Source organism: Tachysurus fulvidraco, chromosome 21 (genome assembly GCF_022655615.1).
Source record: "Tachysurus fulvidraco isolate hzauxx_2018 chromosome 21, HZAU_PFXX_2.0, whole genome shotgun sequence".
NCBI lineage: Eukaryota > Metazoa > Chordata > Actinopteri > Siluriformes > Bagridae > Tachysurus > Tachysurus fulvidraco.
Genome location: NC_062538.1, coordinates 15448783 through 15472827, shown reverse-complemented (window position 1 = coordinate 15472827; position 24045 = coordinate 15448783). Strand labels below are relative to the sequence as shown.

Genomic DNA, 24045 nt, shown 5'->3' with positions numbered 1-24045 from the left:
GCTGAAGCAAGGCGGAGGCAGATAGGAAAAGAGATGAGTAGAGAGGTAGAGCATAATAAAAAAGTGCAGCCAGTAGTAGAGATGCTGGGAATGTGCCTTCTGCCTAATTTGAATCTGTTAATGAATGCAAAGAAAGCATCTTTAGAGATTTGTAATATCCAGCAGTAAGATTTCAGCTTAATGGTTCAGCTTGTACTCGTGCGGCAGCAGCTCATGCTCTCACTTGTTCATCCATCAATTCATATTCAGGAACTGATTCATCCTGGTCAGGGTTGCAGGGCTTCTACCAGGAGCTTGAAGCACAGTCTGACATAGTAGTGTTCACTTTAGATCCATTAACACAGACGCATTAGCCAGTTAAATCTCTAGCTAGAAGGGAGCAAATGTGGTAACACATGGTCACTAAGTTAGCTGGCTAACTTGTGGCTAATGAGGAAAAAAGTGGAAAAAAATACAGAAAACATAGCGGTGCTCATCATATACATGCTTGCCGGTGTGGTGGAAATTTTAAATGTCATGAGTGTTTATATGTGCTTTCATAGTAAAGTCTGTGTCAGACTAGGGAGAGAGAACAGGAGGCCCTTGTTCATGCCATAAACATTCCACGTGCTAAAAGGATAGGATCTTTAGGGGAGTGCGTGTTAATGTGCTTGATAAGATCTTACCTTGAGGTAACTCAAGGGGGTAAATCTTCAGTGACCTGAAACACACACACATACCAGGCCACACTAGCAGACACCTAGGGTACAAATGGGAGAGCTGAATGACTAGAATTTGCCTGGTCACTGTGTGGACTTGGCACTTTAGCAAAATAAAACACTTTCTTTACTTTATTGCTTTTACCACCACCTCTGAGTCTGCACGTTTTTTATATGTAGATCAAAATTGCCACTATACCCATCACATTCACAGCAGGTCTCAAAGAAATTTCAAACCCTGGAAGTCTTATGTCTTTAATCTGCATTTTAATGAACAGCATTCCATCGGGAGCTTAATATTTGTCCACCTGCTCCAGGCCCATGTGCTTTGAGTTAAGATGTAATAGTTAAGTCAAGTCATGCACCAGCATGTTGGATTTGCTTATTCCAGACACAATGGTTTTTGGAACCCCTGATCATTACACTCCTGTGTGGTTCTTCTCCAAATTGTTGCCACAAAGTCAGAAGCACACAATTGTATAGAATATCTTTGTATGTTGTATTGTTACAATTTCATGGCACTGGAACTGAAGACCCAAACATGTTTCAACATGACAGTGCTCCTGTGCACAAAGCAAGCAGCTTGAAGATATGGTTTGCTCAGTCTGGACTTGAAGAACATGAGCGTCCTGTACAGAGCCCTGACCTCAACCCAATTAAACCTCTATGGGCTGAATGTGGAATACCAGACTGGTCACCAGACCTCCTCATCTAACATCAGAGTCAGATCTCACTAATGCTCCAACACCTACTGGAAAGCCTTCATGGAAGTGTGGGGAGATTCATCACAGCATAAGGAGACAAATTTTGCATTGGGATGCTCAACAAGGACATATGGGTGTGGTGAGGTGTCTACAAATATTTGGCTATATAGTGCAGAAAAACTCGAATGTAAGTCATTAGTTTAGCAGTATCAGCATTACAATAGCTAAATGTCTGTGACACATCATCCCTCCTTCAAGGATTCCTTTAAAGAGCCGCTTAGATCCGGATCATACTCCTGTGGATCCTAATCAGTTACCACTGGTGTCGAGTTTCCCTCGTTAGAAACAGGACAAATTGTACACCGAAGGCAAACCACACACACCTGTGTAGAAGCAAGTGAGGTATTTGAGGCCTAAATGGCATAGGGGCAGTTAGGCCTTACTGATCTGTCTTCTTATACAGACATTCAGTATTTTTTGAGTTTGAGAAAGCAGTCAGCTCGGTATGGGTGTGTTTGTGTGTGTTTGTGTCGGTGTGTGCACACAGTTGGTTCATGAAACATTCATTGCTATACCATCTAAAATATTCATAGCGCCGGCCTCTTGATAGCTAGCCAGAGATGCCCCAGGTACTCTGAACTCCTTCAACAGTGTGTGGACAGTTCGTCAGGTATAGGACCAGAGTATTAATTAAAAAACTTTTCTTCCTAGCTGTTAAAAGGAAAAGAAATGTCCCTTCTTGTTTGGTCACACAGATTCTTGCTTTCGCTTATTTATAGCCAGCGAAAATTATTGGAATCATCGTTTCCCTGCCAGATGGAAATTATAGGCTGCGACTTCATCAAATATCCCCCTACTGCTCGAGAGACGAGAGGGAGAGAAGCCCTCAAATAGCATATGCCAAGTCTTTTTTTTCTTTCTTTCTTTCTTTCTTTCTTTCTTTCTTTCTTTCTTTCTTTCTTTCCCATTCTATCTTTTGCGACTTTATTTCGGTCCTATTTTCGGTCACGGTTTTCCGGCCAGTAGTCGCAGGATAATCTGATTTAGCTCTAGCTTTGCAGACGCCACTACAGATTAATGTGAAGCAGGAGAAAGAAGGCGCTTTTGCTGCAGATTTATAGAACATGATTCTGTAACCTGTACTTTTATCAGCTAACTATAAAAAGTCTACTAACGCACACACAAAGCCAGCAGAAGAGATCATTTGTCTGCCTACACATCTGATTTATTGTCATGGACCAACCTTAACAGTTATGTGTTTTAGTAGACTTTTAAAATAAGCACTTATGTTTTTTTTAATATTGACAAAGCTTTCACATTGAGACTAGGTCTATGCATCAGTACTGGGATCCCACATAACAAAAAGAAAAAGCCAATCGAGCATAAGGTTTTCAGAGATTGAGTTATGAATCTTGCAGTCAGGGTTGCCAGATTTCACAAATAATCCAACCCATACTGCAATTAAAAAGAAAATATCACACAAAAGTCTTAAATCTAGCCCAAAGTGTTTCTCCAGTTGAAAAGGGGGACAAGGTTTATTCCTGTTACTTCAGTCTCTGTATAGGAAAAGACTTTAACAGTGTAGTGCACAAATGTTCGATTTATTCATACAACCTCACATTTCAGTGCTTTTTTCAAGTTTCTTTTCAGTTACAGGACTGCATGTAGTCCGTCTTATACATTTTGAACCTAAACAAGTTCTATTCTTTATTCTCCATGTTATTCAAGGCACATTTAACAAACAAACTTGGCTTGCTGTTGGTCTCATGACTCATCTCAGGATAGTAATATTTGCTCACATTGGCCAAAGAAAAATGAGTTTCTCTACAGTGTTTGTATAATCGTCTTTTCTCACCGTTCTGTCACAATCCACACTACTCTATTATGTCAGAAGTCCCTCAGATTACTTACAACAGCATTCACAAGTTTTTAACTCTATAAATGTTCAAACCACCCAAGATTAGAGTCTGCTTGTCGATTTAAATCACAAGCCTGTGATATCACATATATTGTTGGCAGTGGCTTCGTTGTCCAAAGACGTGCCAAAATTAAGAAATGTTTAACTTTTTGGAAATATGGAGTAGCTTGGTGCAGCGACTACCAATGGGAGTGAAGATAGTAGAGTGCTATGTGATCTGTGGCAAAGAGCACACTAAGTACAATGTTGGTTGTGCTAGCCACTGATAAACTTTGTTACCTGACTACTTCATAGTACAACAGCTGATGACTTGCAGCAATATAATCATTGTGTGTGTGTGTGTGTGTGTGTGTGTGTGTGTGTGTGTGAGAGTGAGAGTGAGAGTGTTTCTTGCTTGCTAACCGTACTGAAATCATACCATTTGGGTTTTCATTACACCCTACATCCACAGTAAGGCAGTGAGAAAAAGAAAAAAAAAAATGTCCTATTTGCCAATGTTGCGGTGCACAGAGAGCCATGTCAGAATGTCATACTGTGCCTTGGGACTAAAAAAAGTCCCAGTCGTGTGGTTCTTAGCCTTACGTGGGCAGGAGCAAGCGATCAGATATCCAGCTCACCAGACTACAGGACAGTATAAAATATCAAGCTGACATTCAATAGATATTTCTGTTCATTATTTCCCAAGTACCTCCACTGATGACACCACATTGAAGACTTTTCTTTCTCCAATCTTGCATTTAATTAAATATCTATTCACTAACTAGTAGCAAAGGAGCTACAGACAGGTGACGAATTTAAAGGAAAGAAGCAAAGAAAATAGTGGCTCTTATGTTGTGAGGGTTAACTGACATGGTTTGGGTCTTTGCATTTTCATTCACTGCAGTTCAATACAAATGTTTTCTGACTCATCACCATTATCTAATTACAAATCATTTTCTGTCCTGATGGGAGTGGTTTCATCCAACATGGTTCCACCCCCATATAAAGGACACGAGCTTACTGAATATATAATCTAAAGATGTAAGCTGATTTCATCACAGTTTAACACCTTTCACAGTTTAACACATTTTGGTGTGACCTCTTAGCACTTTGCACCATTGTCATCCAACACACCTGCTGTGTATTTTGTGATGATCTATACCGACTGATTGTGGTGTGTGGTACTGGATGTGTTCACTATGCCGTTTGTAATGTAACAAAGTGATATGCAGGAGACAGAATATTTCTGTTGCTCTCTCCAAGACAAATCGATTACTGCGATTCAACGAGTCGAATGATGTTTCTGTTTTAAGCAGAACTGCAGAGGTTATCCTATGCCTGTTTAATCCCGGATTACTCTTCTTTGTTCTATGTTTTTTTTTAGGATCCCTCAGTGACACAAGTAACACGGAATGCGCCACCCGGACTGGAGGAGTACAACCCATTTACAGATACAAAACCAGTAAGTCTCTTTATATCACATTATGGAGCTTATATTAGTTTATATTCATGTTTGAGCTGTATTCGTCATTTTTTTAAAGGGTGGTGTTTGCAAAAATTCTCACCTCATAACAGATATTTCATAATATAACTTTGATTTGCATCATCAAATAGCCTACTGTACGGTATTAATGCTTCATTCTGTTGTGTTAGGCTCCACCTGGCTCAGGTCCCAAAGTCCCACCCACTGCTAACACACAGCCCGCCATCATGAAGCCCACTGAGGAACCTCCAGCTTATTCACAGCCGCAACAAACACAGGTACACACATCGATTCTCAAGGGACAGTTCTAAATTGCCTAGATGACTGGAAAAGAGCATTACTGCCAAACCCAAAGCAACAGCTTCACACAAGGGCTTTTCACACTTGGACTAGTTAAGCCTGGGTCACTGTTTATCTCCAGGCAAACAGAATCCTGGGTTATCTTGATTGATGTTTCACACACTGTTATTCTTTGCCAGTTGGCCTGATTATTCATAATCTGATTGTTCATGCTGTACTTTCCTAACCTCTGAGTTAGGACTAGGCGATAAAACAATAACGATATGTATTGCGATAGACAATGTGTTTGATAAAACATTTGATATTTTTCATATTTCGTCAGAAGAAAACAGAGGTTGTGAAGCAAGTTTGGTTGCATTAACAAAGGCACTCACTCTCTGGTAACCTAGCAACCTAGGGAGTGACGCACTAACAGCCAATCATGTAACAGTATCAAGTTTGGATGCACCATATCGTTGTCTCGTGCTGGTCTGCTGGATTCCTCTTCAGTAACCAGCGACTGATAAGCAGAAAATGAGCCGCAGGGAGTGAGGAAATTGAACTAACAGAGGAAAAGTCAGCTCACCAGTATGGCAGTGTTTTGGATATTATAAGTCTAACTGTAGTCAGACTGTCCCTGTTATCCAGCTTCCACTCATTTTATATGGTCAGGTCTTTACTTCTGCGCTGTTCGTTGTTTTGTTGTTTTGCTCCATCCTGGTTTTCACATGATATGAGACACACTGTTCAATTTCTACTTGGGTGTCTGTCGCTAAGCACTATGTTGTTTCACGCTGTACTTCTTGCACATGCTGCTGGCTTGTGCATCCCTTGGGACACAGCTGTGGATACTGTCAAAATTATACCCAGAGTTGGCAGGTCTCAACCAAATCTTAAAAACTGCGCACAAAAATAAGCTTTAAATGTTCTAGCACAGATGATTTAATTATTTATTTATTTGGTCATAGCCACCTAATGTCATTCCACAATCCTTCTTTTCCGCTGCCAATCTTTACAAAATATCTTAGAACAGATATTGTGATGTACATCATAGATTCAGCATCTGACAAATGAATTATGTTTCGTTTCAGGAACTTTTGAACTGTGAGGACTTTTCCCACCCACAACCTTTTGTTTTTCCAAAAGTAGCCCAGCAGTAAAAACTGCCACTTTTCATGTGGGTGTGTGTGTATTCGGTCTATTCATTTGCATGTCATATATCCAGTGTTGTATAAAGTACTAGAAAGCAATACTTGAGTAAAAGTACAAGTATCCTACTAGAAAAAGACTTTGGTAGAAGTGAAAGTCACCTTTTAGAATATTACTCAAGTAAAAGTCTTAAAGTATCTGATATTTACTGTACTTAAGTATCAAAAGTAATTTTCTGATATTTAATGTACTTAAGTATTTGAAGTAAAAGTAAAAAGTAAAATTTCAGTGATTTTCGGTAGAGCAGGGGCGGTGGTTTCATCTTTAGGGGGTTTAGCCCTCAGTGAGAATTTAAAACAAGTAGAGTTTATATTATACTGTATATTATATGACTAAATAGTAAGCGAAATTTTATTCATGATGCCAATCTTGAATCAAATCAGTTCGTGTGCATTCTCTACAAACAGTGTGTCCAATGAATGCAGTCTTTAATAAAAAAAAATATTCACAAGACAAAGACCAAATCAATAAATGTTATTTTTATTTAGTATTTAATGGATTTTTTGCATTAATATTTTATTTGTGCTATCAACTCTGGTAATAAGAATAGTGACATTTCACTGCTTTTGTTTGCCGTCTTTGTGGCTTTCAGCGGATTAACGTTATAGATAAACGCCCCCAGCTCCGACTGTGCGTGCACTCTGCGCGTACCTGAGCTTCTCCGTAGAGCGTGCGGACGTGCGTAATGCAATCTAGGAGCAGTGATTCGCCAAACCTCCCTTAATGCAGTCTCACACATTTCTTATGATTTTATTTTGTAGTAACGAGTAACGAAGATGCTTAGTGGAAATATAACGGAGTAAAAGTATACATTTTATCTAGGAAATGTAGTGGAGTAAAAGTGAAAGTTGACATAAATTTAAATAGCGAAGTAAAGTACAGATACGTGAAATTTCTACTTAAGTACGGTAACGAAGTATTTTTACTTCGTTACATTACAACACTGCATATATCTGTTTCCTAACTGACTATCACAACTGATCTCCTAACGAATATTTCCTATATGACAGGGCATGTCTTATTTACCCAGGCAGTAACTTGCACATGACTGCAGGATAGGAAGAGCACTACCATATTAATGACACCTTTAGGAGGCAAAGCATCCAAGGTTCATAGGCATCCTGTTGTTCTTCTACCTTTATATTTCTAAAGCAAACTTGAATTTGGCACACTGAATAGAAAGGGTCTAAGGAACATTCTTACAAAATTTGGGCCAAGTACTGGGTCAGATTTGGTCAGATTTCAGAATTTGGATACTCCTAACGGTTTGCCAACAAATCAAGAAGTGAGGCAAAATCTCAGACACCACCTTGCACTCTGACATCGATCTTGGTACGTGTCTTCTGGACCATGTCCTCCGTGTATGCAACAAATATTTACAAAAAACGGACTGAAATGCTTCTATCCAAGTGCCATTTTTGCTACCTAATCTTACTTTACCTACTGTCCAATTCTGGCTGCCCATTTGTTCATCTAGACCAGGGGTCGGCAACCCGCGGCTCCGGAGTCACAAGTGGCTCTTTCATCCCTCTGCTGCGGCTAACTGTAGATTTGGAAAATAAACATTTAATTTAAATTAATTTTATTTGTTAGTTAGTTTAAAAGAAAATAACTTCTAAGGTTATGATGCTCTTGTAACATGAAAATAAACAGTGTTTAATTTTTTTGTCCCTCAAAATATGCGTCATAACTGCCGACTTGCGAAATCTGACACACAGAAGCAGACGCGTTTTTGGTTTGCTGCAGCCAGCAAGTTAAAATTTCGATGTCATGAATACGAAGAGGACTCAATCAGACATTGAACATCAAGTAACCTTCAACCCAGCATCTTTTTTGTTAAGGTTGGTTCAAACTGTTCAAAATATTTTTGTTTGCTTGCAGAAATAAAATATCATTTACTCAGTAGAGTTTCATTTACTCGGTAGCATAAATGCAACACACTACAGTTTTTTCTATACTTTCCATAAATTTAAAAAACGATATGCAGTGTTCTCTTCATTTTAGATGTCAAATGGGTTTTGTGGCTCCCTGTGTTTTTTTTTCTGTGGGAAACGGGTCCAAATGGCTCTTTTGAGTGTTTAAGGTTGCCGACCCCTGATCTAGACCGTTCCTCCTATAGTCTGAGAATATTGTTCAACTATCGATCTTTCAGGGTAAGAGGTAGGTATACAGCAAGAATCTTTTCTGTACTGGCACAGAGATGGTGGAATAAACTTCCTCTAGGTGTCCTGACAACTGACCAACTTCTTCAAACAACGGGTGAAGACCTACACCTTTCAGAAATCTTAAACTAGCGCTTATTTTTCCCTGTTTGTTTTATGTGTATATTTTTTTTTAAAAAAGATTTAGGTTGATGGTATTCTAAGTCTGAAATTCAGTGAACCAATGTTAATGTATTAAGTTATTCAGAGACTTTAAAACAAATGCCAATAAATGACTCTTCCAAATGCCATAAATGTAAATTTTGCTACTGTTTGTGCTGTGGTTAAATCATTATTAAAACACTATAATAAGAATATTTTTTGGCAGATCTACTAAACACTTTTGAATCCAAGTTCTGTCTTCCTGATTGCTTTTCATGTCTTTAAATGCGCAATTCGCTAAGTCCGAATGCCTGATCCCCAGAAATGCTGCTCAAAGCTTAATACATATCAGTGAGTCTGTAGCCATATTGATGTATTTTAGGAAACATTTCACAGTGAAAATCATACACAGTCACAGATTGGTGCAGCAAAACAAAACATCCATTGAGTTGATACGAGTGATCAGAGGGGAACAGCCAGCATGGTTCAGACTGGTCAGGAAGGATACAACATCTCCGAATGAACAAGCTTAGCTTTTTGAGCAGACAGGTTTCAACAGCACAAGGCCACCTCATGTTCCTGTCCTGTCAGCCAAGAGCAAGAATCTGAGGCTGCACAGTAAAATTCTTTCATGAAGGAATGTATGTTGTGAACATAACATCACTCCTAAGCACTTCATTAGGATCCTTATTAGGAATAAACTGAGTTACGTCCATGCAATCATCACGTGAAAGCCACGGCCTATTTGAGTGTCATTGCTGACCATGTGCTTCCCTTCATAGCTGCAATTTTTCTCAACCTGGTTTCATGAACATGGCAATAAGTTCAGTGTGCTTACCAGTCGCTGGCTCTGAATTTAGTACATCACCTTTGCTACATGGTAAAACAGGAGATTCACAGCGTGACTGCAACGGTGATACTGTCATGTCTACATGGACCAGAATATCAAAGAATGTGTCTGAGATCTTGTGGAATCGCTACTTGGTTTTTGTATAGTGCTCCTAATAAAGTGTGTGTGTGTGTGTGTGTGGAGGGTTATGTATGGGTATGTATGCTTCATTGGGATTCTGCTTGTTATAAGGGTTTGATTTTCCTTGAACTAATAACAAGAAGTACATTTCGATCTATAAGATACAAACAATAGACAGATTCAAAGACACACACAGTCAGGCTTGTCTCCTGAGACAGCACACTCCGTGCTCATAACAAATGAGAGTGAGTGTGAAGGCCACTGTAACAGGCAGGAAAGGATGACTGGGGCAGAGAGATCGAGAAATGGAGGAAAGGCCTTCATAAAGCCTGATACAGTCTTATAGCTGGTTTTTAAACACCAAAAACACTGTTTACTCTTCTCTCTTATAAAATATTCAGAAACCAATAGAATAACCACCACATTGAACGTGCACCTGGGCCCTTCTGTGCCACATGCTGATAATATAGCTTAGTTTTACTAGTTGGCACCTCAAACAGTGGTGTTCTTGTAGTATAATTAGCGTATTACATGTTTGCACACAATGTTTACACTCACATACTAGGACTTTTTACACTGCACTTAACCGCTGGGTTATCGTCTCATAGGTGGGATTAACACTGCTTTTTACCCAGGGTTATGAAGCTGGGATGGTACTACTTGCACAATGTTAACCTCGCATTGCAGTGCCAGTCATGTCTAGTGTGAAACCATGCCATGTTAGAATGTTACAGCTAGATTCTTAGCAACAAGAGACATGCTGTTATTTAAACTGACCTTGAGTTGTATTTGTCCAGTCATTGGAGTGTACAAGGCGAATATGTAAATAAAGAGGTTAAGCCAGGGTTTAGGAATGTACAGTGTTAAATGTTAGATTATGAAGACCCAGGATTAATTGTTAATAAAGTATGAGCAGTGTGAAGCATGAAATAAGATAACCCGGGATTCTGTTTCCATAGGGTTTACACAATCCCAGACATGAGTGAAAGTAAGAGAAGGGCTTTTTACACTTGAACGAGTGAACCTGGGCCATGGTAATTAGCTGATTTGTCTTGTAGAAATCTGGAGAAAACAATTAGGTTACAACCTCTAATCCTAAAACACATGGCACGAAATGTGTACAAAAAATATGAGAAGCTTCTTTACCCTGTATAGTTTTCAGCACTGAAACAAAATGTGTACAAATGTCACTGGACTTAAGTAGATTAAGTATAAGTACTGAATTATTATTTACATCAGCAATGTATGGATGTTTTCCCCCCACAGCAGAGTGACCCAGCCAATCACCCCAACCAGCACATGATGGACCCCTCAGCCGTTAGGGACATACGGTGTAATGTTTAATTCAGCAATGCTGTGGGGTTGAGTGTGTGTGTGGTGCCAACTAGAATTTGGCTATAGGGAACTAACAGAAAAAAAGCCACATGAGGAGTAACATGACCAGCTATAGCCCCATGTAAGGACCACTTGATCAGTCATAAGGAGGTCAGGGGTAGTTTTGTTCCCTAAAGGGACCTTCCAACACTTTTCACATTGTTTGTAGGACCGTTCAGTACCAGAAGGTTTGGCAAAAGACAAAAGTTCTTTCAACCGGCCACAGGATGAGTTCTATTGCCAAGACAGGTGTCATTTAGCAACACTGCAAACATTAAAAATACAACGAAAAGCATCTGATTGGACAGAAGGTGTTCAATCATTTTCTGAAAAACAGCTCTGCTAGAAGTGTCACAGTTTAGTAAAATGTTAAATAAACAACTGATAAGGAAACAACTTCTTGTACCTGCTATAACTAAATGATAACAGGAACATGTTATGCAGACATAATAAACTTATAAAAATGCATCCGATTTATTTACCACTATCAGTTTCAGTTTCGAACTTCTATTACATATCATCTACATCATCATCTAGTGTACATCATCTGCTTTCCACACAAGGGAAGGACTGTGTTTTTGCTGTGAAAACTGACTATTTTCCTTGTGACTAAATCCACCCACAATGTTTCCTTGGGTATTTACTCACTCATTTATTTTCCTACAAATTTTGTACTCAGCATATTGGGTTATCAGGTTCCATCAGTTGTGTAAATAGACAGCTACATAAAACCTGTTTCATACATGCCATGTTTTATTGTTCCTGTTTACACTGCATGTGTGTGTGTGTGTGTGTGTGTATAACAAAAGAGAGTGTTGCTGGATTGAATCCAGGGGAGATTAACAGCAAGTGCTTATTAATTTCTTCGAACACATTGTGAAACATTATACATTAGCATAATATAACATGTAACAGTATGGCGTTTGTGTCTGTGGACCAGATTCCCTTCATTTTCTGTCACCTTTTCAAACTGACTTGTAATGGGGCGCATTATAATGCTGTGTGTGTGTGTTTCAGGATCAGGCACGGGCCCAGGCTGAGTTGCTGAGGAGGCAGGAAGAGTTGGAGAGGAAAGCTGCAGAGCTCGACCGCAGAGAGAGAGAGATGCAGTCACTCAATGCCTCTGGAGGTGTGGACTATTTTAGCCACTTACTAAATGGAGCACTTTTACTTTTGTGCCGTATCATATGTGAAGTCTTCAGTTACTTCAAAATATCTTGGCAAATTCAAGATTCTTCTTCCTGCTTCCTTTTCCTTCCTCTTCTTCTTCTTTTTTCTTCTTCATTCCTCCTTCCTTCCTTCCTTCCTTCCTTCCTTCTTCCTTCTTTTTTATGCAAAATAAGCTTATGTGAACAAAATCTCAATATTTAATAGCTACATTTTTTTAGAAATAGTCACTCGTTTAAATTGCATTGCCAGTTGCTGCATCTCTTTTTTTTCTGCCTGCCTGGTGACCGTTATAGAGTGAATTTATGCGAATAAAATAAAAACCGATATCTAAGTTTAAAGTTTGCTTTTTCAGGGAGGAAAAACAACTGGCCACCGCTGCCTGAGAAGTTTCCCGTGGGACCGTGTTTCTACCATGACATATCAGTGGACATCCCGGTGGAGTTTCAGAAGACCGTTAAGATCATGTACTACCTGTGGATGTGTGAGTGTCTTCTGTCCAATCATAAGCCACTTTCAGATGCTCTTTCTCCCTGTCAGCCAGACTGCCCTGCTGGTGTGTGGTGTGGTGGTCTGGGAAAATCTTAAGGCATCAAAGTCTACAATGCATCTCCATAGTCAGGGTTCAACAGACAGATGGAGTGTGTGGAGGTATTTGGGAATGATAAATAAATTTTAGGCCTGGGATTGTTGCTGTGCATGCAGGTTTGGGCAGTATAGGACATGATGAGCCAGGACATCACGAGAACATGAGAGAATTTTAATTTCAGTTGAAACCTATTTGACAAGGTTACAGGGACTGATTAATGCAGATCAAACTTTCCTAATATAAGAAATATCCCAATATACAGTATATCGCCTTTCTTACAGTATCGCAGCATCTGTATCGTGATACGTACCGTATCGCTAGATTCTTGCCGATACACAGCCCTACTTGTATCAGATAAATAGCATGGTTATTTGAGTTACTGTATCCTTTCTGTTGCATAAATAAATAAGCCTGGCCATTCTCCTTTGGCATATCTCATCATTACCCAGATACATAATCTAACCTCTCCTGGGTGCCCTGGCTAGCAGTTTTCTTCACGAGATATAAACAACCCAGAAAGTTCCAGTGGAGCTCGGCGTGAGCATGTCACACAGGTGTGTTATTTGAGTTTGCTCATTGTGTTAGGATGGGTGTGACATTGGTGATAAAGCACTCTTGTGTACATTTGTTAAAGCCATCGCTGTAATTATGTTGGCAAAAAGCCAACATTCTGTTTTCCTATTTCAGCTTGGACAAAAATTTATAAAACTTAATGCGGTCTAGGGCTTTCGAGCCACATGCACCAAATTCGGATATGTTGCAGACCCTGGTTTGAAGTTTGTTGCCATTACTTTTCTAAGTGACCCGAGTATCGGTACTTCCGGTACTGGGCCTCAAAGTGGCCTTTTTTCCCCATAGACTCCCATTATAAATTTTGGAGGTTTATAACTCGGCAAGCTTCCGAACTATCTACACCAAACTCGGCCAGATCCTTTAGGGTGATACTCTGAACAAAGTTTTAAATTGGTGTACCGACTGGCCTTTCGGTTGTGCCACAGCCCCGCCCCAAAATATGCCAAATCAAAAAACTTTTTACAACATTGACATGTGACGTATCAAAACCCTCAGAACAATGAGAGGAACTTCCTCACGGGTTTTCTGATGACGTCACGTGATGTCACGTGAAAATAAATAAAATTGCACAACATGGGCATGTGATATATCAAAACCCTCAGCACAATGAGGGGAACTGCTTCACGGGTATTCTTATGACATCACTTGACGTCACATGAAAATCAAATATTAGCACCACATGAACATGTGACGTATCAAAACACTCAGCCCATTGAGGGGAACTTCCCCAGGAGTATTCGGATGACGTCACATGCTCGTCTCCACATGCCTCCAAATGTTTTGGCACCCTATATTTCTGTCCACTTGCCTCCAAAAGTAACATTGATCCTTATGTCCACTTGCCTCCAAAAAGTACCGGCCTTTGCGAATACTTGCCTCGTCAAAGCCAACATCAAAGTTTGTCGCGACGAACTTTACAAATCTAGTTTGATCTTGAGTTTCTTTGGTTTTTGACTAAATTCGGATGTCTCTCTCACTCACATGCTTCTTTTTTCATCCTAAAATGTTGCAACAATGTTAGAAGCACACAATCGTCTAGATTGTCTTTGTATGCTGTAACATTTTCAACATTTTCCCTTCCCACTGGAACTCGGAGGCCCAGGCGTGTTTTAGCATGACGATGCCCCTGTGCACAAAACGAGCTACATGAAGACACATGGAACCACCCGAGTATGCTGCCCAGAGCCCTGACTTCAACCCCTCTGTACACCTTTATGATAACCTGGAGCATCATTGCCTGATCTCACTAATGCTCTAGTGGCTGAATGAACATAATTTCCCACAGCAAAAACTAGATCAAATACCAAAAAATGGATATTCAGCATATATACAGCAATAACTGTAATAATGTGTCCACAAACTTACAGCTGTATCTTACATCTCCCTTAGTCTTATTTACATGTCAATGAATGTTTGTGCCAGGTACACTTCAGCTTGCATTATGACTCCATATCAGCAGAGCATGGTGTTTAGCTAGCTTCAATAAAACCAATTTATGTACGTGAGCTATACAATCAAGAGCTTTTAAATAGGAACAAAATGAAATTCGATTTTAAAAGATTTCTAACTCGCCATTGTTCAACAGGAACACACACATTTAACACCGGATTCTTGGCTTCTTTCTCCAGTAATGAATAATTGAATCACCCTTTTTTTCTCCTCTCCATTTTGCATTAGGCTGCAGACAGAAGGATTAATATTAATTCTGACATGGATACAGACAAATGAGTTTTTATTTGGGGCTAATGTCATTGCTGTGCTCAGCTAAACAGACTTTGTCGTTTATTTTATTCATATTCATTCAGTTTGACACAACATGTATGATTGAATTCAGCTATTCATCTCAAAAGCTACCAGACGTAAAGTCAAGACTCCTATTGCACATGTCTGAGGCGACAGTGGCGAGATCACCCTGAGGAAGGAACCAGACTCCAAATGTAACCTGTCCTCATTTAGATGACCCTGGATAAAAATCATTACTCTCCTATAACTCGATATTTCAAAGTCAAACTGTAGAGAATAGATTTTATGAATACAGCAGTAGATATTCGGGATCAGTATTTTTTTTGTATGTAAGTGCTTCCCTGTCTGGTTGCACCGTTTCTTTTCTTTTTTCTTTTTCTTTTTTTTTAAGAAGAATGGGCATAGAAGCCTTTATTATTGCCACATATACATTACAGCACAGTGGAATTATTTTCTTCACATACCCCAACTGAGGAGGTTGGGGACAGAGTGTGTGGTTTCTCTGCTATACTATACACTGACTTTGTTGAAGATCTGTTGTTATTTTCTTTTCCCTACAGTCCACACAGCAACACTATTCCTGAACATCTTCGGCTGCTTGGCGTGGTTTTGCGTCGATTCGTTGCGTGGTGTTGACTTTGGCCTGGCCATGCTGTGGTTCATGCTCTTCACTCCCTGCTCATTCGTCTGCTGGTACAGACCTCTGTATGGAGCGTTCAGGTAACATTTAGCCTAACATTCCCTAAACTTTTAAGATTCCACCTTAAACAGTGCTAAAACAATGCAGTCTCTTTATGTGGTCCTTTAAAAAAAGTATGTGTGTGTTCATATGATGAGTTATGAGTTTTAAGTGAAGAGATGACTCCTATGATTACACAATCAGGAAATGACTTGCATATAACTGCTATAACACAAGTGATGAAATGAGTAAACATACCTATGAATAATAAAAAAAAAATGCTACAATACATGCTATTCATTAATAAATTAAATATTGCTAGCACTGGTGAATGACCATAGCATAACTGAAATTATAGGAAAATAAACAATTTTGAGGTTGGGCAGCATCACACTTGGCCATAGTTGATTATTTCCCTAGAACAGCATCTCCCATCATGTTTTATGACATATGTATGTTGTATGAAACATCAGCCCATATGCAAATCTGAATAGTACAAAATGACTTTAATGCACCCGTTTGATCAGTAAAACACAGACACATTTAACAATATTTATTTATTTTCTCTGTCTGTTTGTCTTTCTGTCTCTCTCTCTGTCTCTGCGCTCACAGGAGTGACAGCTCTTTCCGCTTCTTTGTGTTTTTCTTTGTCTATATTTGTCAGTTCGGTGTCCATGTGATGCAGGCTATTGGCATTACAGGCTGGGGAGTCAGGTATTCTCACATGCTTATTTCATATTAAGTCCATGATAATGGAATTGCACATGAAATCTGTGTGTTTGTGGCATTCATTGTTCTGTGTGTGTTTGTGTGTTTGTGCGTGCAGTGGGTGGATCTCTGCCTTAACCGGCCTTAATAAAAGTATTCCTGTCGGCATCATCATGATCCTGATTTCTGCTCTGTTTACTGCCTCTGCTGTCATCTCTCTCATCATGTTTAAAAAGGTAAAGTTGCCTGTCTGAGACATTAAAACGAATAAAGAGAACGTGCAATAATAAATATAGAAGCTAATTTGTGAAATTTATGGTGATGTGTGTTTGTAATTTCTCTTTACAATTCTTAACCACTAGAATTGCAGCTATTGAAAATGGATTAGTACCATAATGTAATGTAATGTAATGTGTGTGTTTGTAGGTCCACGGGCTGTATCGAACCACTGGTGCCAGCTTTGAGAAGGCCCAACAAGAATTTGCCACCGGTGTCATGTCCAATAAAACAGTCCAAACAGCGGCCGCTAACGCCGCTTCAACAGCTGCTCGCGGAGCATTCAAAGAGCAGTTCTGATTGGCCGAGAGAGAGCAGGCCTAACTTTAAGCTCCTCCCACTTTCTCCCTTTTTCATTCTTTCTTACTGTACTCCTTTGACATGAGTCACCTGTAAGCCTGTCTCAGATGTGGAGGATCCTCAACTCCACCCCTTTCATCGACTCTGTGCACTCCATTGGCTGACTGAGACTCCACCCTTTTCACTCAGCAGATGCACTCAACTGGCTGTTGCGCACAGATGGTTATGCCGTGTGTGTGTGTGTGTGTGTGTGTGTGTGTGTGTGTGTGTGTGTGTGTGTGTGTGTGTGTGTGTGTGTGTGTGTGTGTGTGTGTGTGTGTGTGTGTGTGTGTGTGTGCTTGCGTGCGTGCGTGCGTGTGTGCTTGCGTGCGTGCGTGCGTGTGAACTTGTTATACTCCAGTCACTCTCCAGTTCTGATTGAGTGTGCTGATTCCTGCTCCTCATTAAAACAAAAAACAGGTAATGTTATCAGCAAGGATTCTCTCCACTTGCTGTGAACATCCAAAGTGAACAGAGTTTTGAAAGGCTTTCCAAGTCATCAACACAATCTCCTATCTCACACCAACAAGCATTTCAATCCTGCCTCTCATTGGCCAGTAGGAATGTCCCTCACTGTTGCACCCAGTGGGAGATCCAGGTGGTTCTTCTGTTGCTTTTTTAAATCTCCGATTCTGCCTTACACGCTGTTCCTGCTTTACTGAAAATACGTCGAAGCTCCTTCACTTCACTTCTGAGGCTTGTTTAATGACCTACAAACACATGAGTTGGGTTTGACATGCTTGAGAAGCTCACTAAGCCTCAGTCCAGGTCCTGATTCAGAGGTTTTACGTGCTGATGTTAAGCAAAAACCCCAATAGAAGACACTGTCTGCAAGGAAAGTCTCCCACTTCTGTTTTACTAATGGCACGCTCATGAGATGTAGAAAAATCGAGAAAAGATGATACCATGCTAGTTTTGGAGTGTGTGTATGTGTGAGTGTGATTGTGTGTGTACCAAGTGAATTTGGGTGAGTCTTAAGCTGATTAACTCCACAGCATGTGATCTCACTTAGGTTTATCATTTCTGTCCAACAGGACACTTTAGATTTTAGATTATGTTTTTTTATTTATCATTAACCTTTCTGGACTCCGGGACATTTTTGGCCATTAGGTGGCATAGTTTTTCCATGTTTTGGCCATATCTTTATCTGTGTTACAGGAAAGATTTTTTTTGGACAAAACTTTATACAACATGTACTTTGGAAAGAGTATTTAGAATTTTTGACCAGGTCTATAGTTTTCTGTATTCAAATGGTCTTGAAGCATGTGTGCACTTTGAGACCACAAATGTCCATTAATTTAATTTTATATAAAAATATATCAGATTAATATTTTTTTTCAAATATATTTTGCTTAAAGCTGTTAATTAACCTCAGTTCTAATCAGAACTACTAAATCTTTAAAATAAAAATTAGTGATATCATGAATTTGCATAACAAATGCACACAAAATGACTTATTTTTAATATAAAATTATTTTTAAAAAAGTATTTTTAAAAAATGTTTTATTGATTTTTATTATACATATTATTAGAGTATTGGATAGGTCAAAGATTACTAACAATATGAAGATTACTAACAACATTGTGGCTCTGAAAATAGCATCGTGTAAAAGCCGCCCAGGTATGCCCAGTGTCGTCCACCTTGAGCTGATTTTTTATGGTGCCCATGGAGGTTGGTCATTCTGACAACGAGATTAGCTATCTCCTTGGTAAAAAATAAATGTGGATGTAGCATACTGCGTTGGCCCTGGAGTGCCTCTAGCCTCTAGAAGCCGGGGGGAAAGCATACTTCATTTCTCCCAATCCATCCAGATTCAGGATCCTCTGAATACACCTCTTTGGAGGAATCTACAGAGGATGATAAAAGGCCCACAACAAACTCAGCATCTGATTCTCCTTATTCAGTCGTGTCAGGAGCAGATGGGATATTTCTGCCACTTCAGCTGTACTAATTCTCTTTATGCCTATCTGTATGGTGCTTGCTGCTCTTCTTACCATCAAATGACAAATGATTAGAAGGACAGCATGCAAGTGTTTAAATAAACACCTTTTTTTAAACAAGTCTGTACTTCTCACCATTAAAAGGCAGCAGGCACAAATAAAACTGACACACACACACACACACACACAGTGTTTTTAGTTTACTACATGTAGGAAAATTGTATTTCTGAGAACTGAGGTGTATATTATGATTTTTTCTGACATATCATGGTCTCTCTCTCACACAAACACATACTGTACAAACCTCTGATTACTCCATAGAACGCCATGTAAAAATTTGCACAGACCTGTGTAATGGGTCAATGGCCCAATTACATGGTCAACAGTAAAAATTGCAATTTTTACCTCTTCCCTACCTCTTCATATCATGGCTGTGCAGTGGGGGATAAAACAGCCCTGATATGTAAATGAGTGAGAAAAAAATAACACAAATGCCAATGTTATTAGTAATCTTTGACATATCCAAGACACTACTAAAAAAGAAAAAATCCAGTTCAATTTTTTACTTTTACTTTTTTTTAGTAGTTTTGACTAGAACTGTGGCTGATTAACAGATTTCTGCAAAACAATTAGAAAAAATATTAATCTGATATATTTCTATATGTTTAATTTAGTGGATGTTTTTGGCCATGAACATCACGAAAGGGCAATATATTTAAAGTGTCCACAATGATTGATTAATGCAACCATGAGCTCTGAGCAACAAGTATCTGAGAAACACTCCTAATTATGGGTCTTTTATGTTTTGAGACGGTGTGTGTGTGGTGTAGTCTCAGTCACTTCTTTGCAGTATTCACTTCAAAACGGTTTCTTTACTTAGCTTAGTTTTGTTCACCCCTTTCCATTTACTTTTGCTATTGTAGGTTTTCCGATTCTATCATCTTGAGATGAGCTGCTGCAAGTTGTTCTTCCTTTTTTTAAAACTTTGTTTCAACAAATGGCACCTGAATGTTCGTTCTATATTAACACAAATCAAATTGGAAAGTCCATAGAAAGATGTAACGTGAGCCTGTGCGTGTGTTGCGTTGAATTGTGGCTTTTAAGTTGTGATTTTTGAACTCAATGACATTATTAGTTGAAACACTGAGGAGGTGGTGTTGCGAAGTTCGTTCGAGCAAACCGAAGGGATATTTGTATATTTTGTAAAAAAAAAAAAAAAAAATCAATAATAATAATTGACGAGTGGTTGCCTGTTGTCCTGAATAATTTCATTGTACTGTACAAATGCACTCTTGTCTCCCTCTGCAGTCGCATGTTGAGTAGTTTGAGTTTTGTATATTTATTGTATTAACACAGAAATAAAATAAGAAAATGGATTACTTAACCTGCTTCTGGTAGTTGTTTTTTCCCCATTACTCCTCCCTTAATATTCATGCTTTTGGGTTCTTACATATGGATATGAGGTGCTAAAAAAGGTCTAGGGCTGTGTAGCTGCACCATGCTGACCCATAAACACAACCAAAAGTGTCTATAGTGGGCATGTGAGCATCAGAACTGGATCATGCAGTAATGGTCTGTTGAATCACATTTTCTTAACATCATGTGGACAGCCGGCTCCATGTGCGTCGCTTACTTGGAGAAGAGATGGCACCAGGATGCACTATGGAAAGAAGGCAAGCTGGTGGAGGTAGTGTGATGCTCTGCTGGTGAAACCTTGGGTCCTAGCCTTCATACCTCACATCTTACATTGCCTAAAGGATCACAGAACACTTTCAGAGGTCTTGCGGCATTCATGCCTCAGTGAGTCAGAGCAGTTTTGCTGGTAGAAGGATGATCTATACAATATTAGGCAGATGGTTTTAATGTTATGGCTGATGTTGCACTGTGTTATGAGGGGCACAACTGTACTGATCTTTAATCGTAATCTTGTATTATAATATTGCAGATGTTTATAGCAACAGGGGTATTTAACAAAATTTTGCCCTGATCCAGTAAAAAAGACCCAGTATAGCACCTATCATGGCTGAAAGACAACAGCAGCTATGTTTAAACACTTATAAATAAGGAAATGTAAAGTTTTTTGATCCATAGTGGTGCTTTAGCAGGATCACATCATTGGTATTAGTCAACACAGTGGTTCAGTAGATGTGGTAGCCGCACAGCTCCAGGATCCATTGTTGAAAACCTGAGCTCATGCACATAACATCTAGGTGGATGGAGTTTTGTGTATTTCCTCTGAGCTCTCAGGTTTTCTCCTGCAATAACATGAAGGGCAGATTGGAGTGAACGTGGTGTGAATTTAGTCTTAGAGATAAACACGAGTGTAATCCGAATAAAGTGTCACAGAATCACGTGGATCCACTTGATGTGTGCGCATGCGCGGCAATTCTGTCCAGGCAAGGTCATCTGCACGTGTACCGGCTTCTAGAAGTTCATTCGTGTTGTTGCAGCGCTCAGGGACGAGCTGGTGTAGCCTAGCTGTGGTGTATTGACGCTGTTTGCCACAAAGTTTCTCTAAACATGGCGAGAGGAAGTCGCAGTCGTCCTTCAGCACCAGCAAGGTAAAAACTGACTGTTAGTACCTTTAACAAACCAGCTAGGTCGCCAACTGACGCACTTAATATCTGTCCTTTTCCTACCCATATTCCGTCAAATCCAGCCGTTCTGCATCATGATTGGCTGATATTAACCCTCCTACTTTGCTATGATTAGCTAATATGACTGCATTTCTCCGAATGGATCTTTGGTTTAGCGAATCATTGAGAAGGAGACTGGATATAGGTGGAAAAAGTATCTTAATTAGTGCTGTAACTATCTCCCAGTTTTAATGTGTTTCAGTGCAGAACACCAGTGTGTTGAACAACCATGTGATGACTTTAAACTGTTCCTATTCATGTTTGAATCGTTTTCCTAAACGGTTTTGTTGGGTTCTTCATGCTATACTGATCAATGCTACATGTACATTATAATGTCATTAACACTTTATCAATACCTTTTATGGCTTTTATTATATTTTAGTTGAGTCTATCATATAAGTTTTTTGTCATCAATAATTCATGTTATAAAGCATGCAATAAAGCATGTTGCCACAAAATGTCCTGTTTCTTTGGACTCATTTCTGATGTTTGGGTCTTGTCTTTTTTTTTTTTTTGCTGTCTGTCTTCCAAACATCACAATCTAATCCCACTGTGTATCTCCTCTCTCAGTGCTCCTGCTCAGTCCTATGCTCCAGCTCCAGTGGCTCCTCCTACAGCAGCGGTGGCCCCGGCACCCGTCCAGCCCAAACAGCCAGGCCTCATGGCTCAGATGGCCACAACAGCCGCAGGTGTGGCTGTAGGTTCGGCCGTGGGCCATGTGATGGGTAGTGCATTAACCGGTGCCTTCAGTGGAAGCAGCTCGTCAGAAGCCCCAAGACCGGCTCCTGCACATCAGGTCAGTTTTCATGCTCACAACACACACAACTGTAAGGAGACAAATAAACAGACTGATAAGTAGATACATTATTAATGTAGAATGACTACTGTAGATGGATGCCAGGTACATTGGTATTCATCCGTCTATCTATCTCTATCTCTCTCTTTCTTCGTCTTTGTCTCTCTCTTCCTCTGTCTCTTTATTATAGGAGCCCGCACGAGGTGCTCCTCCTCAGGCCGGGCCATGTCTTTTCGAAGTGAGGCAGTTTCTCGACTGTGCTACCACTCAGACAGACCTCAGTTTGTGCGAAGGCTTCAATGAAGCTCTCAAACAGTGCAAATTCTCCAACGGTAGGTCCACACATTACTTTTTAGTTTAATACTAGAAACCCAGTTTTCCAAGATTGCCCTTTTATTGAGTAAATTAAATAAAAAAATTAAAGTGTAATTAATTAAATAAATTTAAAAAAAAAAAGTGTGATCCCTGTAAACATGCAAAATAATTTCTTCCTTCATTTTTTTTTCCAAGGTGTTTCATCGCTGGTGTGAAGAGCATTTTGAGAGAAAACACTACACAGCTGTCCACTTGGTACAAATCTTCAAGATCCCCTCCAGCACTACTATTTACATTGTTTCATAGTTTAAAAATAAATAGCTGCTATTTGTGTTTGTCTCTTTATTTGGTATGAGAAAACACTGAATTACTCATGACCTCTGATCATGGACACCAGCTCTGCCATTACACAAATGTGCCAACATTTTTGGTTTTGCTAAAGTATTTAATAATTCTGACCTGTTGCTATGGTGATATGGAAGACATGGAAAACTGATTTTTCAGCTGAAACAAGCCGAATGCACCAAAGACAAAATTAAATACACTCTTGGGTGAGAAATTGGGTGCAAAGTGGCAGAATAATCAGCTTTTTTTGGCTTTAATTACAAATTGTTGGTAAGGAAATAAAAATGAAACAAATATCATTACCATCTAGTTTCTTTAAATTGTAAGATTTTTACAGAAAGGATAATCAATGTTGATCCACTCAATGTTGATGGTCTTAAACAGTTGAGTAATTGAAAAATGTTCCATTGTTTGTGTTTAATGTGAGACTAAATTTTCTGTATAGGGATCATATATTGATTAAAATTATGTAATTGTCTCAAGCCACTTTTTTGTGGTGTTTGCAGTCTTGTTGAAAAGTAACATCTTTTCATTCCTCTATAGAAAACAACTTTTCACGTGAAGCAAGCCTTTGTGCTATAATCTCCTGTCTTCCACAACATTAACTGTAAATTTTTTTTAACTGTTGGCCTTCTCACTTAATAGGTGATAGTGAAATAGGGATTTTATCTGCCTTTAGGGTCTGGCAAATATTACAGAAGTTATAATTGAACTGTTGAGCTCTAGCTGGCAGGCAGAGGTACACATCATGTACTGTTGTGTGTTGTTAGGAGTCCCACAGTACAAGAGTGCAACATATACATGTGTGTGTGTGTGTGTATATACATACATTATATATATATATATATATTTTTTTGTGTATATACATTATATATATATATATATATATATATATATATATATATATATATATATATATATTAACTCTACCAGTTAAGCATAATGTAAGTTTATTTTTTTGCGTTTAACAATTACATTAAAAAGGTTTTAATTGATTAGTCAATTGAGGGTTAATAATAAG

At 39.2% G+C, this 24045-nt stretch overlaps 2 protein-coding genes across 2 annotated transcripts in view; both read left to right on the top strand.

The window, feature by feature from the left end:
* scamp1 (secretory carrier membrane protein 1) overlaps positions 1 to 20316 on the top strand; it is a 30027-nt gene extending 9711 nt beyond the window's left edge. The window contains exons 2-9 of the mRNA XM_027179464.2: positions 4684 to 4761; positions 4953 to 5060; positions 11935 to 12046; positions 12440 to 12568; positions 15550 to 15709; positions 16281 to 16382; positions 16495 to 16612; positions 16803 to 20316. Of these exons, the coding sequence (XP_027035265.1) occupies positions 4684 to 4761; positions 4953 to 5060; positions 11935 to 12046; positions 12440 to 12568; positions 15550 to 15709; positions 16281 to 16382; positions 16495 to 16612; positions 16803 to 16952 (957 nt within the window). The 3' untranslated portion in view covers positions 16953 to 20316. The remainder of the gene's footprint in view (positions 1 to 4683; positions 4762 to 4952; positions 5061 to 11934; positions 12047 to 12439; positions 12569 to 15549; positions 15710 to 16280; positions 16383 to 16494; positions 16613 to 16802) is intronic.
* Positions 20317 to 21296: 980 nt separating this feature from the next.
* chchd10 (coiled-coil-helix-coiled-coil-helix domain containing 10) lies at positions 21297 to 23010 on the top strand. Its single transcript, XM_027179479.2, has 4 exons — positions 21297 to 21493; positions 22139 to 22364; positions 22555 to 22696; positions 22875 to 23010. Exons 1-4 carry the CDS (start codon positions 21453 to 21455, stop codon positions 22892 to 22894), a joined length of 429 nt encoding a protein of 142 aa, XP_027035280.1. The 5' UTR covers positions 21297 to 21452; the 3' UTR covers positions 22895 to 23010.
* The last annotated feature ends 1035 nt before the right edge of the window (positions 23011 to 24045 follow it).